We start from the raw sequence: 13,250 nt of genomic DNA on the forward strand, positions 1-13,250 counted from the left end.
TCATTTTAGCTACTTATTACCACACTGGCAAGGAAAGAGTTTCATAATGCTTACAGAACTACTCTCTGATGGAGAGAGAAGTGATATTTCTAAAACAGATTACAACAACTGACCACATACAGATTTACGATTTTAGTTGCTAAAATCAACTCCCTCATCTTGTCTTCCATTTACCTAAAGGTATGAGGCCAGACATCTAAAGTGAGAGGCTGGGCCCTAGCTAGGTAGCTCAGTCAGTTAGAGCATTGTCACTACATGCCAAGACTGTGATCCCCGGGAAGGGCACATACAAGAACCAACCAATGGCCCTGAATGGATAGCTAGGTTGAGTATCATCCTGACATGCAAAGGTTATAGGTTCAATACTTGGTCAGGGCACATACAGGAACAGATCAACATTTCTGTCTCTTGCCCCCTGCCTCTAAAATCAATAAAAAAAAATAAAAATTTTTAAAAAATTTTAAAGAATCAACCAATGAATGCAAAAATGGAAAAACAAATTGATGTTTCTCCCTCTCCTTCTCTAAAATCAATAAATACATTTAAAAAACAAACAAATTAAAAAAAAAAAACTTCAAAGTGAAAGGTTGGCTCTTATCTCTACATCCAGGCAACAGGCAGCTCAAGACTGAAGGTACAGTCAGGCCTGGAACCGAGAGATAAAATTGAGAGTAGTTTTGGAAATGTTTTATAGACAACTTGCCAGGATATACATGTAAATAACTTCGGGGTAAAATTTGTTCTCCTTTCTCTTATAGGAGATAGAAATGAAATGATCTGATTTAATTTTTGGAAAGCAGAATAAAAGTCAAGTTAAGTTCCTGGGATAAACGTTCTCTGTTGAAAATTTTAAATTTCAAAGTGCTGGTTCTAAATCCTGGCTACACAAGAGTATCACTTGCAGAGACTTTTAAGCTGTGGATATCAAGACCCAAGGAACCAACCCAGATCAAAAGAATCACTAGGGAAGGACCCCACACATCCCTTTTTTTTTTTTTTTTTTTTGTGACAGAGACAGAGAGAGTCAGAGAGAGGGACAGATAGGGACAGACAGGAAGGGAGATGAGAAACATCAATTCTTCGTTGCGGCTCCTTAGTTGTTCATTGATTGATTTCTCATATGTGCCTTGACCGGAGGCTACAGCAGACAGAGTGACCCCTTGCTCAAGCCAGCGACCTTGGACTCAAGCTGGTGAGCCTTGCTCAAATCAGATGAGCCCACGCTTAAGCTGGCGACCTCAGGGTCTTGAACCTGGGTCCTCCACATCCCAGTCCGATGTTCTATCCACTGCACAACCACCTGGTCAGGCCATACATCCCTATTTTTAAAAAAAGGTCTTCAGGAGATTCTAATGCATAGCCTTCCAAGAACTACTGTCAAGACATATTCCAAAAGGGACAAGACTACTAGTTAAATGGCTCAGATCCAGAACTGGGGATCCCAGAATCAATAAGAGACTTGAGAACTTAACCCAGTGTCTCAGTTACTCTACATTTCCCTAACAGAAAATTCTCTACGAACAACTCTAAGTATATCTCAGTCTCTTCTCCCCATTGCCAAATTAAAGATCATAAATATTTCCATTAAATAATTTGGCATCATCAACATTTCTAGTTCTAGTACTAACAGGTGGCACAGCCTAGAGATCAGAATATCAGTCAAGAAGTTTCTGCTGCTGATTCATGTTGTAATAATCACAAGCATGATGCTCACCCATCGCCCAGAGTGGTTGACAAGCACCTCTGGAGGGACAATATATGGCCTTACTACAGAGTCAATTAACAATTAACTGAAACCACCTGAAATTAGTAATTCTGAATGAAAGGAAAAGAGAAGTGGTATTAGGAATGATGTATGTGCCAGTAAGTCACCTGCTTGCTAAGTGAATTCATACAAAGTATATGTGTAAATATTGCCTAGGACTTAAGAATTCAGTTGGACAGCCTGAACTGTGGTGGCGCAGTGGGATAAAGCGTCGACCTGGGATGCTGAGGTTGCCTGTTCGATACCCTCGGCTTGCCTGGTCAAGGCACATATGGGAGTTGATGCTTCCTGCTCCTTCCCTTTCTCTCTCTTTCTCTTTCTCTCTCTCCCCTCTCTGAAAATTGAATAAATAAAAATCTTTTAAAAAAAAAAAGAATTCAGTTGGACAAATCACTCTCACCCCTCTAGGACTGTTTTCTTGTAAGATTACCCTCCTCACAGTATAAAGCTTAGGAGAAAATTTCTGTGAAATGCCTCCCACAGTGCTTGGCACTGTTGCTATTATTATTTGAAGGCCTATTAATAAATATAAATTATTCCAGTCAAGAGCACCCACTAAACTGCCAACAAAGTCATATAAAGCAAGGACTTAAGCCAAAAGGCCTGGAAATTCTTATAACTTCTCTAAGTGGTTTTTTACTGAAGGCTTCAAGTCACCTCAATTTTCAAAGCCATCAAAACCTCCAGGTCCATTTACAGCTCAAAGGCATTCTTCAAGGCGATTACTACTAGAAACCTGGCTTCTGGTACCAGAATAAGAGGAAGAGTGTCAGGACAGTGCTTCATATCACCAACCTCAAAATAACTGCTTCATAATACCTGACCTTCCCTTAACCTCCACAGCAGTACCATTCCCCACCCAGTAGGATGGGGCAAGAGCCTGGCTCCTGGCCAGGGTCCAGTGTTTGCCCATAAACTGCCTAGCCTCTCTCTCACCTCTTTTTTACTTTCTTTGCTGTTTTTAAATCCCTTTCCCCAAACCTCTTGGATTTCTGGATAGCCACTGTTAAAACATTGTTAGAACTGCATCTTAACCCTACCCAGAGCAAAGCTGTTGGAATATATCCAGAAAGGAAATGTTACGTAAAATGTTTGCAGCAATTAGCCAACAAAAAAAACCATGGTATGCCACTGACTGGAACGATCAAATAAATCCTGGTAGCCAAATTTACCTTTTCTTGTGTGCAGGAAGGGCAAATGTAAGCCAGTCGCAGGAACAAAGACTTAAGTATATTAATCATCTAGCTAGGGAGCAAATGACCATTTATGACACACATGGTTTAGGGACTAGAAACTAGAGATTCTTTCTTCACATGAGGTAGGAAAAACAAAGAGGAAAAGGAAATTAAATATTTAGAAATTGAAAAAACAAAAAAACTCTTGTTCTTGTTACTTGGACAAAAGAAAGACAAGTTAAAACTTTACTTTTTTTTTTTTTTCAAGAGAGACAGACAGGAAAGAAGAGAGATGAGAAGCATTAACTCATAGTGGCGGCACTTTTGATGTTCACTGATTGCTTCTCACATGGGCTGAGGGGCTGAAGCCAAGCCAGTGAACCCTTGCTGCTCAAGCCAGCGACCCCTTGCTGCTCAAGCCAGCAACCTTGGGATCATGTTCACATTGATGATCCCCTGCTCAAGCCAGCAACCCACCATCCCCCTGCCACTCAAGCCAGATAAACCCATGCTCAATCTCAGGGTTTCTAACCTGGAACCTCAGCGTATCAGGTCAACATTCTATCCACTGCGCCACCACTGGTCAGGCATAAATTAAGTCTTTTCAAGTTACCTTTGCTGTTCTTCAACTCAGTACTCTGAAACTCAAGAAATCCTTTTAACAATTTCCAAGAGAATTAAGTTCATCAAAAGTTGAGTCAGCTTCCGAAAAACTTTTTTATGGAATTACACTGAATTTGAGCCTACACTTTTGTTATCGCACCTATCTGGAAGTCACGGTAGAAGAGGTCCTGATGGCTGTCTGTTATGGCAGCACTCGTCTCAGCTTAATGTTCTGAAGGCAGCATATGCTGTTCCTCAATTCAACCTTTAAAAACAGTCAATACCCAGAGTTTCGTAAACCATTTTCGAATCTCTTCCTACTCTACCTTTGAATTTGTTCCTAAATGCAAGCAGTGGATTATAGATTAAGTACTATGTATTTCCCTACAAACATTCCTTTATGCTAAAGGAAAATATTATACATGGCTGCAGTCAGAAAAATAGGCACTGCTCATGACAACTATGACCAAGCTTTCTAACAAATACACTAAACAAAAACTAATGCTGCCTGACCGGGCAGTGGTGCAGTGGATACAGTGTCGGACTGGGATACGGAGGACCCAGGTTCGAGACCCCGAGGTTGCCAGCTTGAGCGCGGGCTCATCTGGCTTGAGCAAAAAGCTCACCTTGCTGGCTCCAGCAAGGGGTTACTCAGTCTGCTGAAGGCCCCTGGCCAAGGCACATATGAGAAAGCAATCAATGAACTAAAGTGTCGCAACGAAAAACTGATGATTGATGCTTCTCATCTCTCTCCGTTCCTGTCTGTCTGTCCCTGTCTATCCCTCTCTGACTCTCTCTCTGTCTCTGTAAAAAAAAAAAACAAAACTAATGCTACCTGAGGGCACACCTGCATATTTCATATAACCAGTGGCGGGATTTAGCCGGTTCACACCAGTTCAGCAGAACAGATACCTCATTTTTTGTTGAGTTCAGCTAAACGGTTGTTAAAATGGCACTCATAATCAGGGTTCTCTCTAAGGAGGGCGCTTGGGAAGCCACCCAATGTGGAAATAAGTTTACATTCCTTACTCTTTTTTAACAGTGTATTCTAAGCACCTGTAGTAATGTTCATTCTGTCCATAGGTGAAAAAAAGTGCAAGTGGGCCCTGGCCGGTTGGCTCGGTGGTAGAGCGCCGGCCTGGCGTGCAGAGGTCCCGGGTTCGATTCCTGGCCAGGCACACAGGGGAGGCGCCCATCTGCTTCTCCACCCCTCCCCCTCTCCTTCCTCTCTGTCTCTCTCTTCCCCTCCCGCAGCAGCCAAGGCTCCATTGGAGCAAAGATGGCCCGGGCACTGGGGATGGCTCCTTGGCCTCTGCCCCAGGCGCTAGAGTGGCTCTGGTCGCGACATAGCAACGCCCCGGAGGGGCAGAGCGTCGCCCCCTGGTGGGCGTGCCGGGTGGATCCCGGTTGGGCGCATGCGGGAGTCTGTCTGACTGTCTCTCCCAGTTTCCAGCTTCAGAAAAATGGGGGGGGGGGGGGAAGGGCAAGTGAAGATACCAATCAAGAAGCAATATGGGCCTGACCAGGCAGCGGCACAGTGGATAGAGCGTGGGACTGGGATGCGGAGGATCCAAGTTTGAGACCTCGAGGTCTCCAGCTTGAGCGCAGGCTCATCTAGTTTGAGCAAAGCTCACCAGCTTGGACCCAAGGTCGCTGGCTCAAGCAAGGGGTTACTCAGTCTGCTGAAGGCCCACAGTCAAGGCACATATGAGAAAGCAATCAATGAACTAAGATGTCGCAACAAAAAACTAGTGATTGATGCTTCTCATCTCTCCATTCCTGTCTGTCTGTCCCTATCTATCCCTCTCTCTGACTCTCCCTCTGTCTCTGAAAAAAAAAAAAAGCAAATTGGAAAAATCTTAAGTAACAGTTTCATTCTTTTATCAAGTATTATTTAATATTTTTTCATTAATTTTAAACCCCTTATAACATAATCTAGATTTGTATACCTCTTTTATTGTTCTTATTTAAGTATTAAATGGATGAAATAATAAACTGCCTTTCAGTATATTATTTTTTTATACTTAGAACAGTCAGTCATTAGGGCAGAGAATCACTTGTTGAACTGTTTGAATCCCATCACTGCATATAACCTAGGAAAAAGTCATTTATATGAGTTCTTATTTTTCTTTCTCAGTTTTCAATTAAGAAGTTGAACAAATTTTTAAAAAAAGGTGAACAAGAATTTTAAGAGTGCTTCATAATATTTGTTTTTTTAAAAAAACAAGCCCTGGGAGATGGCTCAGTGGACAAAGCACTGTCCCCACACACCAAGGTCAAAGGTTCAATCCCTGGTCAGGGCTCGTATGAGAAGCAATCAATGAGCGCACAACTAAATAGAACTAAGTGGAACACTGAGTTGACGCTTCTCTCTCTCTCCATATATATATCAATGAAAAAAAAATTTTAAAGAAAAAACAAGCCTGACCAGGCAGTGGCACAGTGGATAAAGCATCGGACCGGGGACATGGAGGACCCAGGTTTAAAACCCCGAGGTTGCCGGTTTGAGCACGAGCTCATCCAGCTTGAGCGCGGACTCACCAGCTGGAGTATGGGGTTGCTGGTTTGAGCTTGGGATCATAGACACGACCATGTCGCTGGCTTGAGCCCAAAGGTCGCTGGCTTGAGCAAGGGTCAATCGCTCTGCTGTAGCACCCCCACCCCTCAAGGCATATATGAGAAAGCAATCAATGAACAACTAAGGAGACTAAGGAGCCACAACAAAGAACTGATGCTTCTCATCTCTCTCTCTTCCTGCCTCTGTCCCTATCTGTCTCTCACTCTCGCGCGCACTCTCTCTCTCTCTCTGTCACAAAAAAAAAAACCAGAAAGCCAAAAATCACTCTAGTCAAAATCAACCCGACAACTAATATACAAGTCTGTTTGAAGCTTTAACACTGAAATATTTATTTGCTTTGGTCACACTACAACAGAATTCTGTATCATCCTGTGGGGTAATAGGAGTTAGTTCCATTAATCAACATATTCAAAGTCAGGGTCAGCATGAGTAAAATACCTTAAATACCTCAGGTTTTGCTCTTGTTTTATTTTGTTTGGATTGTTGCAAACTTTCACCTGCCGCCTCACCAAAGAATAAACTTGACAGCATTATTGCAACTTACTCGTGATTTTATGTTAATGGCTTGAAGAGGAGCCCCAGAAAAATTACAGCAATTGAGAATTCAGATAGTGAATTCTTTTAACTTTACATCTGGGAATAGTGTGCAAAAGTAAAGTTATTTACTACCTATACTGAGAAAACAGTCAAACCACTCTTGACCAGTTCCAACACTGGCCTCAAAGACTGTCTACCCTCTATCTCTAAAGGGATCTGTGATAAAGCTATACATGTGCAAAAGCCCAAAATTAGTCTGCATAATACTGCCTGACATGGCCTAAGAGTACCTACTAATCCCAGCTTAGATACTTAAAGCATTCATTTACATATTATCTTGACAACTGGTCTCCACCTGAGTTCCATAAGCAGTCTCTAGAAATCCTCAGCACCTCAGGTAAACAAGTTTGCTATATCCAACAGGTCAACTCTGAACTCAAGTCAGCTTTACAGTTGTTTTTTCTTTTTGTTTTTAAGTCAGACATACAGTTATTTAACCTTAGAAAGTTTTAAACAACTGGACTCCAAATGTTCCCTCTGACACATTTTCCCGCTCCCACTGAAAACATCTTTCTACCACTGCTAACATAATCACAATACAAAAGACCAGAGATTATTATAACTCCAGACCTGCCAACTTCTAAACTGGCCTCTCAACGTTTCCTTCTTTAGATGAAAACACCTTGTTGGACAGGTTAGTGCCTGGAGTGTCCCTAACAGAGGTAAAAGCCTAGCCTAGCACCTGAAACATGGTAAGCCCTCAATAAATGGTAGACTATTATTATCATCATGGTCATAATTTTTTTTTCAGGGGGAAGCGTGAACACAGTCCCCCACTACCACAAATGATGCAGTCGTTTCCCACATTTGGAGAAATCGCAGGGGTCGTGGGCACATCCGGATTGCAATGCATAAGCCTTGACCTGGGAAAACCACCCTGGTGATCATGGGATTTCCCCTGCCAGGTAAGTATCATCATAGTCATAATTGAACATTGAGAGGCATGACTACAGAAATGACAAAAATCTTCCCTGTAAAAGAACACAACTGGAGCCTAACACAGGGAAATAAGCATGATGTGTATTTGGTGCATTCTAAATTAACTTATTTAATTCTCATTATCTCCACCTTTAAAGGTAAGGAAATTCAGACACACACTCAAGGACTGTAAAACCTAAAACCTAAAAAGACTGAACCCAGAACCTGCGCCCTTAATCTCTACTCCACACTGAACAAAACTTTTCAAGGGCAAGTCCTCCTCAGTAGAGAGGGATGGCTCTGGTGCCAGGTTATTAAATAAAAGATTTGAGTTTGAAAAGTCTTTGGGCCCCACCCTCCCTGTTTCAACTTGAACACTATCCAACCCTAATTCAACATTAAAGGGCAGAACAACTCAGGGTTGTCAGGAGCATAGACTGATGAGTCAGTCAACTAGGTATTAAGGCCTGCTGCGAGGCACATACTAGCTGGGCGACCTTAGCTTTCCTGAACCTCAGTTTCCTCATCTGCAAAATGGGAATAAGAATAGCACCTACTTCACAACCTGTTTCGAGTATTAATGCAAGAATTCAAGTAATCCACGCGGTTCAAGGCTCATTAAGAGCTAGTTGTAAGTAATGGGAACCATGGAAAAGGGGAGAAAGCTAAGAACCCTCGTAGAAAGCGGAGCTTGTCCTTGGGTGTGACCCAGCAGACGGAGAGCGGGGGTCGGTCCCCCGCCCACCGCCGTGGCAACCCGCCCTCACCGCTCTTGGGTTTAGACTCGCCGGCCGGCCCCGCCGAGGCGGAGCGGAGCGGCTGCTGCCCTTTGCTGCTGCCCGAAGAGGCGGAGGAGCTGCTGGGGCCGCTGTTCTTGTCCATGTCGGAAGCTGTGGCGGCGGCGTTGGGGGAGCTCTGCGGCATCAACGGGGGCCTCGGCGGCGGCGGCGGCGGTCGGAGCGGAGCGGGCGCGGCAGGGACCCAGGCTCATGGCGTTCAGGGCCGGCGGGGGTCGGCGGCGGCAGCGATTCTCGGCCTTCATGGCGACATTTTTCCCTGTTTCCTTACTTGGCTTCTCAAATTGGTAAGAGAAGCGGCGGGCGGGGCTGTGGAGCCCGGTGGCGGCAGTGACCAAGACGGAGGAGGAGGAGGAGGCCGGGGCTCGGAGGTCCGGGCCGGGCCTGGCGGGGCGGAAGCTGAGGGGGGAAGGGAGGCAAGGGAGGGTGCGCGAGCCCCGCCGGCCGGCCGGACACGCTCTCCCACCGCGGGGCAGGGGAGAGGGCTGGCTGTCTTGGTGTCGGGGACGGATGTCTCCGACACAGCGACCGACACTCGCCTCTAGGCCGAGGCCGAGCTGCTCCTGGAATGGCGACGAGTCGCCAAACAGCATCTCGAAGAACCCGGATGGACTATATATATATGTGGAGGGGATGAAAGTGAAGCACTCTGGGAAATGTGGTTTTCGGCTTGCATCCGGGTCCAGGCACGTTTTTTCCCCTCGTTGTGTAAGGGCGTACAATATGATGGGACTTGTAGTCCAAGTTTTAGTATTAGCATGCTAGTAACGTATTGTATAATGATAAACACTACTAATAACGCATCTAAACATTGGAATGCCTGTAGAATTCCTTTATTGGTTCATTGTTTAATGTATAGTTCTTATACTAGTATTAATATCAATTTATTCATGGCTCTTATAAGGGCAAAACCTTACATTTAATATCACTTTACAGCCCTGGCCAGGTAGCTAATTTGATTGGAGTACTCTCCAAATATGCCAAGGTTGCAGGTTCTCCCCATGAGGGCACGAGCAGGAAACAGCCAATGAATGCATAATGAGTGGAACAACAAATCGATGTTTAAAAAAAAAGTCACTTTACAGCACATCCTCCTACAATACTTCATTTCATTGTTAATAAGTCATTTATTAATATTTAATTAATGTTTCATTTCATTAATAATTGTCATTCTGAGCTTATTAGCAGACACTATGCTGTTCAGTTTATACAGATTATCACACAATTCTCATAATAACTTAAATTTACAGATGAGAAAATGGGCTAAAAAAGCTTAGATCATTTACCCATGTTCACAACTTAGCTATTGAGTAAATGTCTTCACTACCTATGACATAAGCAGCTATCCATTTTTGCAAATATGGACACTAAGAAACACATCATATCCATTTGTACTTTGGAAAATTATAAATTATGCACTCCAACCATAGCAGTTTGAGATTCAAAGGATCACATACACACTTTATTAAAGAGATCAACAAATAATTCTCACACTAACCTTAGCTAGTTAGAAACCTGTTATATGTCAGACATTGTGCTGAGCACAAGGAATGCCTACATTAAACTACATTAAAATTGAGGCTTTTAATATACTCCTACTTTCCTAAGTTATCAGTAGTTAAGCAAATAAACTACAGTGGCTAGGCCTAGCTCACCAAGGAGAAAGCCACGCTCAGTTTGATCCCAAAGATCATGAAGCGCAATGGTGAGAAGCTGGACAAGTCGTAGTCTGGCATTTCCCAGGCTCTCCTTGAGCTGGAAATGAACTTGGCTGTCAAGGCCCAGCTAAGGCAGCTGACTATAACAACTGCCACAGATATTGAAGTTAGTGGTGATCAGAAAGTTATTATAATCTCTGTTCCCATTACTCAACTGAAATCCTTCCAGAAAACCCAAATTAGGTAAGTAAATTGGGGAAAAAAAAGTTCAGTGGGAAGGACATTGTCTCTTGCTCAGAGTTGCCTTAAGTCAACTGGAAAAAACCTAGGAAAAATAAACAAAAGCATCCCAGAAGCTACATGAGAATCCTAGTGAAACTGGATAGCAGCCAGCTCATAAAAGTTCATCTAGACCTGACCTATGGTTACACAGTGATTAAAGCATCAACCCGGAATGCCGGTTCAAAATCCTGGGGTTGCCCAGTCAAGGGACATATGAGAGTTGATGCTTCCTGCTCTTCCCCCCTTCTCTCTCTCTCTCTCTCTTGCTTTCTCTCTCTCTCTTTAAAATGAATAAAGTTTTTTAAAAAAGTAAAAAGTTCATTTGGATAGAGCACTGCAGAACAATATGGAACACAAGGTTGAAACTTTTTCTGATGTCCATAAGAAGCTCACAAGGATGTAAATTTTGAATTCCCAGAATTCCAGTTATAAAATAAAATGACTAAATACAGTGTGTCCATAAAGTCATGGTGCACTTTTGACCAGTCACAGGAAAGCAACAAAAGACGATAGAAATGTGAAATCTAGCCCTGGTCGGTTGGCTCAGTGGTAGAGTGTCGGCCTGGCGTGCGGAAGTCCCGGGTTCGATTCCCAGCCAGGGCACACGGGAGAGGCACCCATCTGCTTCTCCACCCCTCCCCCTCTCCTTCCTCTCTGTCTCTGTCTTCCCCTCCCGCAGCTGAGGCTCCATTGGAGCAAAAGATGGCCCGGGCACTGGGGATGACTCCGTGGCCCCTGCCCCAGGCGCTAGAGTGGCTCTGGTAGTAACAGAGCGCCGCCCCAGATGGGCAGAGCATTCGCCCCTTGGTGGGCGTGCCAGGTGGATCCCGGTCGGGCGCATGTGGGAGTCTGTCTGACTGCCTCCCCGTTTCCAGCTTCAGAAAAATACAAAAAAAAAAAAGAAATGTGAAATCTGCACCAAATAAAAGGAAAACTTTCCCAGTTTCTGTAGGATGATGTGGCAGCATGTGCGCATTCGCAGATGATGACGTAACACCGTGTATACAGCAGAGCAGCCCACGGCCATGCCAGTCAATATGTGGATGGTACAGGAGAAAGTTCAGTGTGTTCTGTGGCTTGCTAAATTCGAATCCGTGACCAAAGTGCAACGTGAACATTGGCGCGTTTATAACGCAGCGCCACCCCATAGGAATAACATTACTCGGTGAGATAAGCAGTTGAAGGAAACCGGCAGTTTGGTGGAGAAACCCCGTTCTGGTAGGCCATCAGTCAGTGATGAGTCTGTAGAGCAGGGGTCCCCAAACTACGGCCCACGGGCCGCATGCGGCCCCCTGAGGCCATTTATCTGGCCCCCACCACACTTCCGGAAGGGGCATCTCTTTCATTGGTGTTCATGAGAGGGGCATAGTTCCCATTGAAATACTGGTCAGTTTGTTGATTTAAACTTATTTGTTCTTTATTTTAAATATTGTATTTGTTCCCGTTTTGTTTTTTTACTTTAAAATAAGATATGTGCAGTGTGCATAGGGATTTGTTCATAGTTGTGTTTTTTTTATAGTCTAGCCCTCCAACAGTCTGAGGGACAGTGAACTGGCCCCCTGTGTAAAAAGTTTGGGGACCCCTGCTGTAGAGGCTATATGAGATAGCTACCTAAGGAGCCCTAAAAAATCTATGTGTGAGCCCACATCGAACTGCACTGAATAGGAGTGAAACTGGGAGAGTTTTCCTTTTATTTGGTGCAGATTTCACATTTCTATCTTCTTTTTTTGCTTTCCTGTGACCGCTCAAAAGTGCACCATGACTTTAAGGACACACTGTACAGTATCATTCATGAGAAGAAAAGAAAAAAGAAACTACAGTGAAAGATTGTGATAGGGCTATTATAAAATTAACACAAAACGCTGACCAGAGCAGAAGTTCCAAGGAGAGAAGTACAAACAGTTGGGAGGAGTAAAAGAGGACTTCTCAAAGGTGGTGTCACTTGAGCAGAAAATAGTAGAATGAGTGGAATTTCAGCAGTCAAATATGAACAAGTAAATAGGTGGAATCCTAGAATTCCTGTAATTGGGCCCTTCTTTTCTCTTTATTTTTTAAAAAAAAATTTTAAGGGCCTGACCTGTGGTGGCGCAGTGGATAAAGCGTCAACCTGGAAACGCTGAGGTTGCCGGTTCAAAACCCTGGGCTTACCTGATCAAGGCACATATGGGAGTTGATGCTTCCTGCTCCTCCCCCCCTTCTCTCTCTCTCTCTCTCTCTCTCTCTCTCTCTTTCTCTATCTCTCCTCTCTATAATGAATAAATAAAATATTTAAAAAAAAAATTAAATTTATTCATTTTTAGAGAGGAGAGAGAGAGGGAGGGAGAGAGAGAAGAGAGAGACAGGGGGGAGGAGCTGGAAGCATCAACTCCCATGTGTGCCTTAACCAGGCAAGCCCAGGGTTTCGAACCGGCGACCTCAGCATTTCCAGGTCGATGCTTTATCCACTGCACCACCAAAGGTCAGGCCTCTTTTCTCCTTATTAATTATCACCTTATACAAAACATTAATTAGTATAAATATGTATATTTTTTTAAAAGCTTTAATTGGTTTTAAAGAGGGAGGAAGGGGCCCTGGCCGGTTGGCTCAGTGGTAGAGCGTCGGCCTGGCGTGCAGGAGTCCCAGGTTCGATTCCCGGCCAGGGCACACAGGAGAAGCGCCCATCTGCTTCTCCACCCCTCCCCCTCTCCTTCCTCTCTTTTTCTTCCCCTCCCATAGCCAAGGCTCCATTGGAGCAAAGTTGGTCCGGGTGCTGAGAATGGTTCTGTGGCCTCTGCCTCAGGCACTAGAATGGCCCTGGTTGCAACAGAGAGAGAAAAACAATGACTTGCTGGATTTATTGTTCCACTTATTTATGCATTTGTTGGTTGATCCTTGAAT

The 13,250-nt window shown here is 44.1% G+C and overlaps 1 protein-coding gene, 1 non-coding gene and 1 pseudogene across 4 annotated transcripts in view; 1 reads left to right on the forward strand and 2 right to left on the reverse strand.

Annotated features, from left to right (window-relative positions):
* The window catches only part of RNF10 (ring finger protein 10), a 35,835-nt gene extending 27,128 nt beyond the window's left edge, over nt 1-8,707 (reverse strand). For all 3 annotated transcript variants that reach the window (XM_066370759.1, XM_066370760.1, XM_066370757.1), the window contains exon 1: nt 8,404-8,707. In XM_066370759.1, coding sequence (XP_066226856.1) covers nt 8,404-8,560 — 157 coding nt within the window. In that variant the 5' untranslated portion in view covers nt 8,561-8,707. The remainder of the gene's footprint in view (nt 1-8,403) is intronic.
* On the reverse strand, nt 7,467-7,631 carry LOC136396244 (U1 spliceosomal RNA). Its single transcript, XR_010749636.1, has one exon. It is a non-coding gene; the product is annotated as a U1 spliceosomal RNA (small nuclear RNA).
* On the forward strand, nt 8,626-10,805 carry LOC136391881 (small ribosomal subunit protein eS7-like; annotated as a pseudogene).
* The last annotated feature ends 2,445 nt before the right edge of the window (nt 10,806-13,250 follow it).

Source organism: Saccopteryx leptura, chromosome 2 (genome assembly GCF_036850995.1).
Source record: "Saccopteryx leptura isolate mSacLep1 chromosome 2, mSacLep1_pri_phased_curated, whole genome shotgun sequence".
In the NCBI taxonomy this organism is placed as follows: Eukaryota; Metazoa; Chordata; class Mammalia; order Chiroptera; family Emballonuridae; genus Saccopteryx; species Saccopteryx leptura.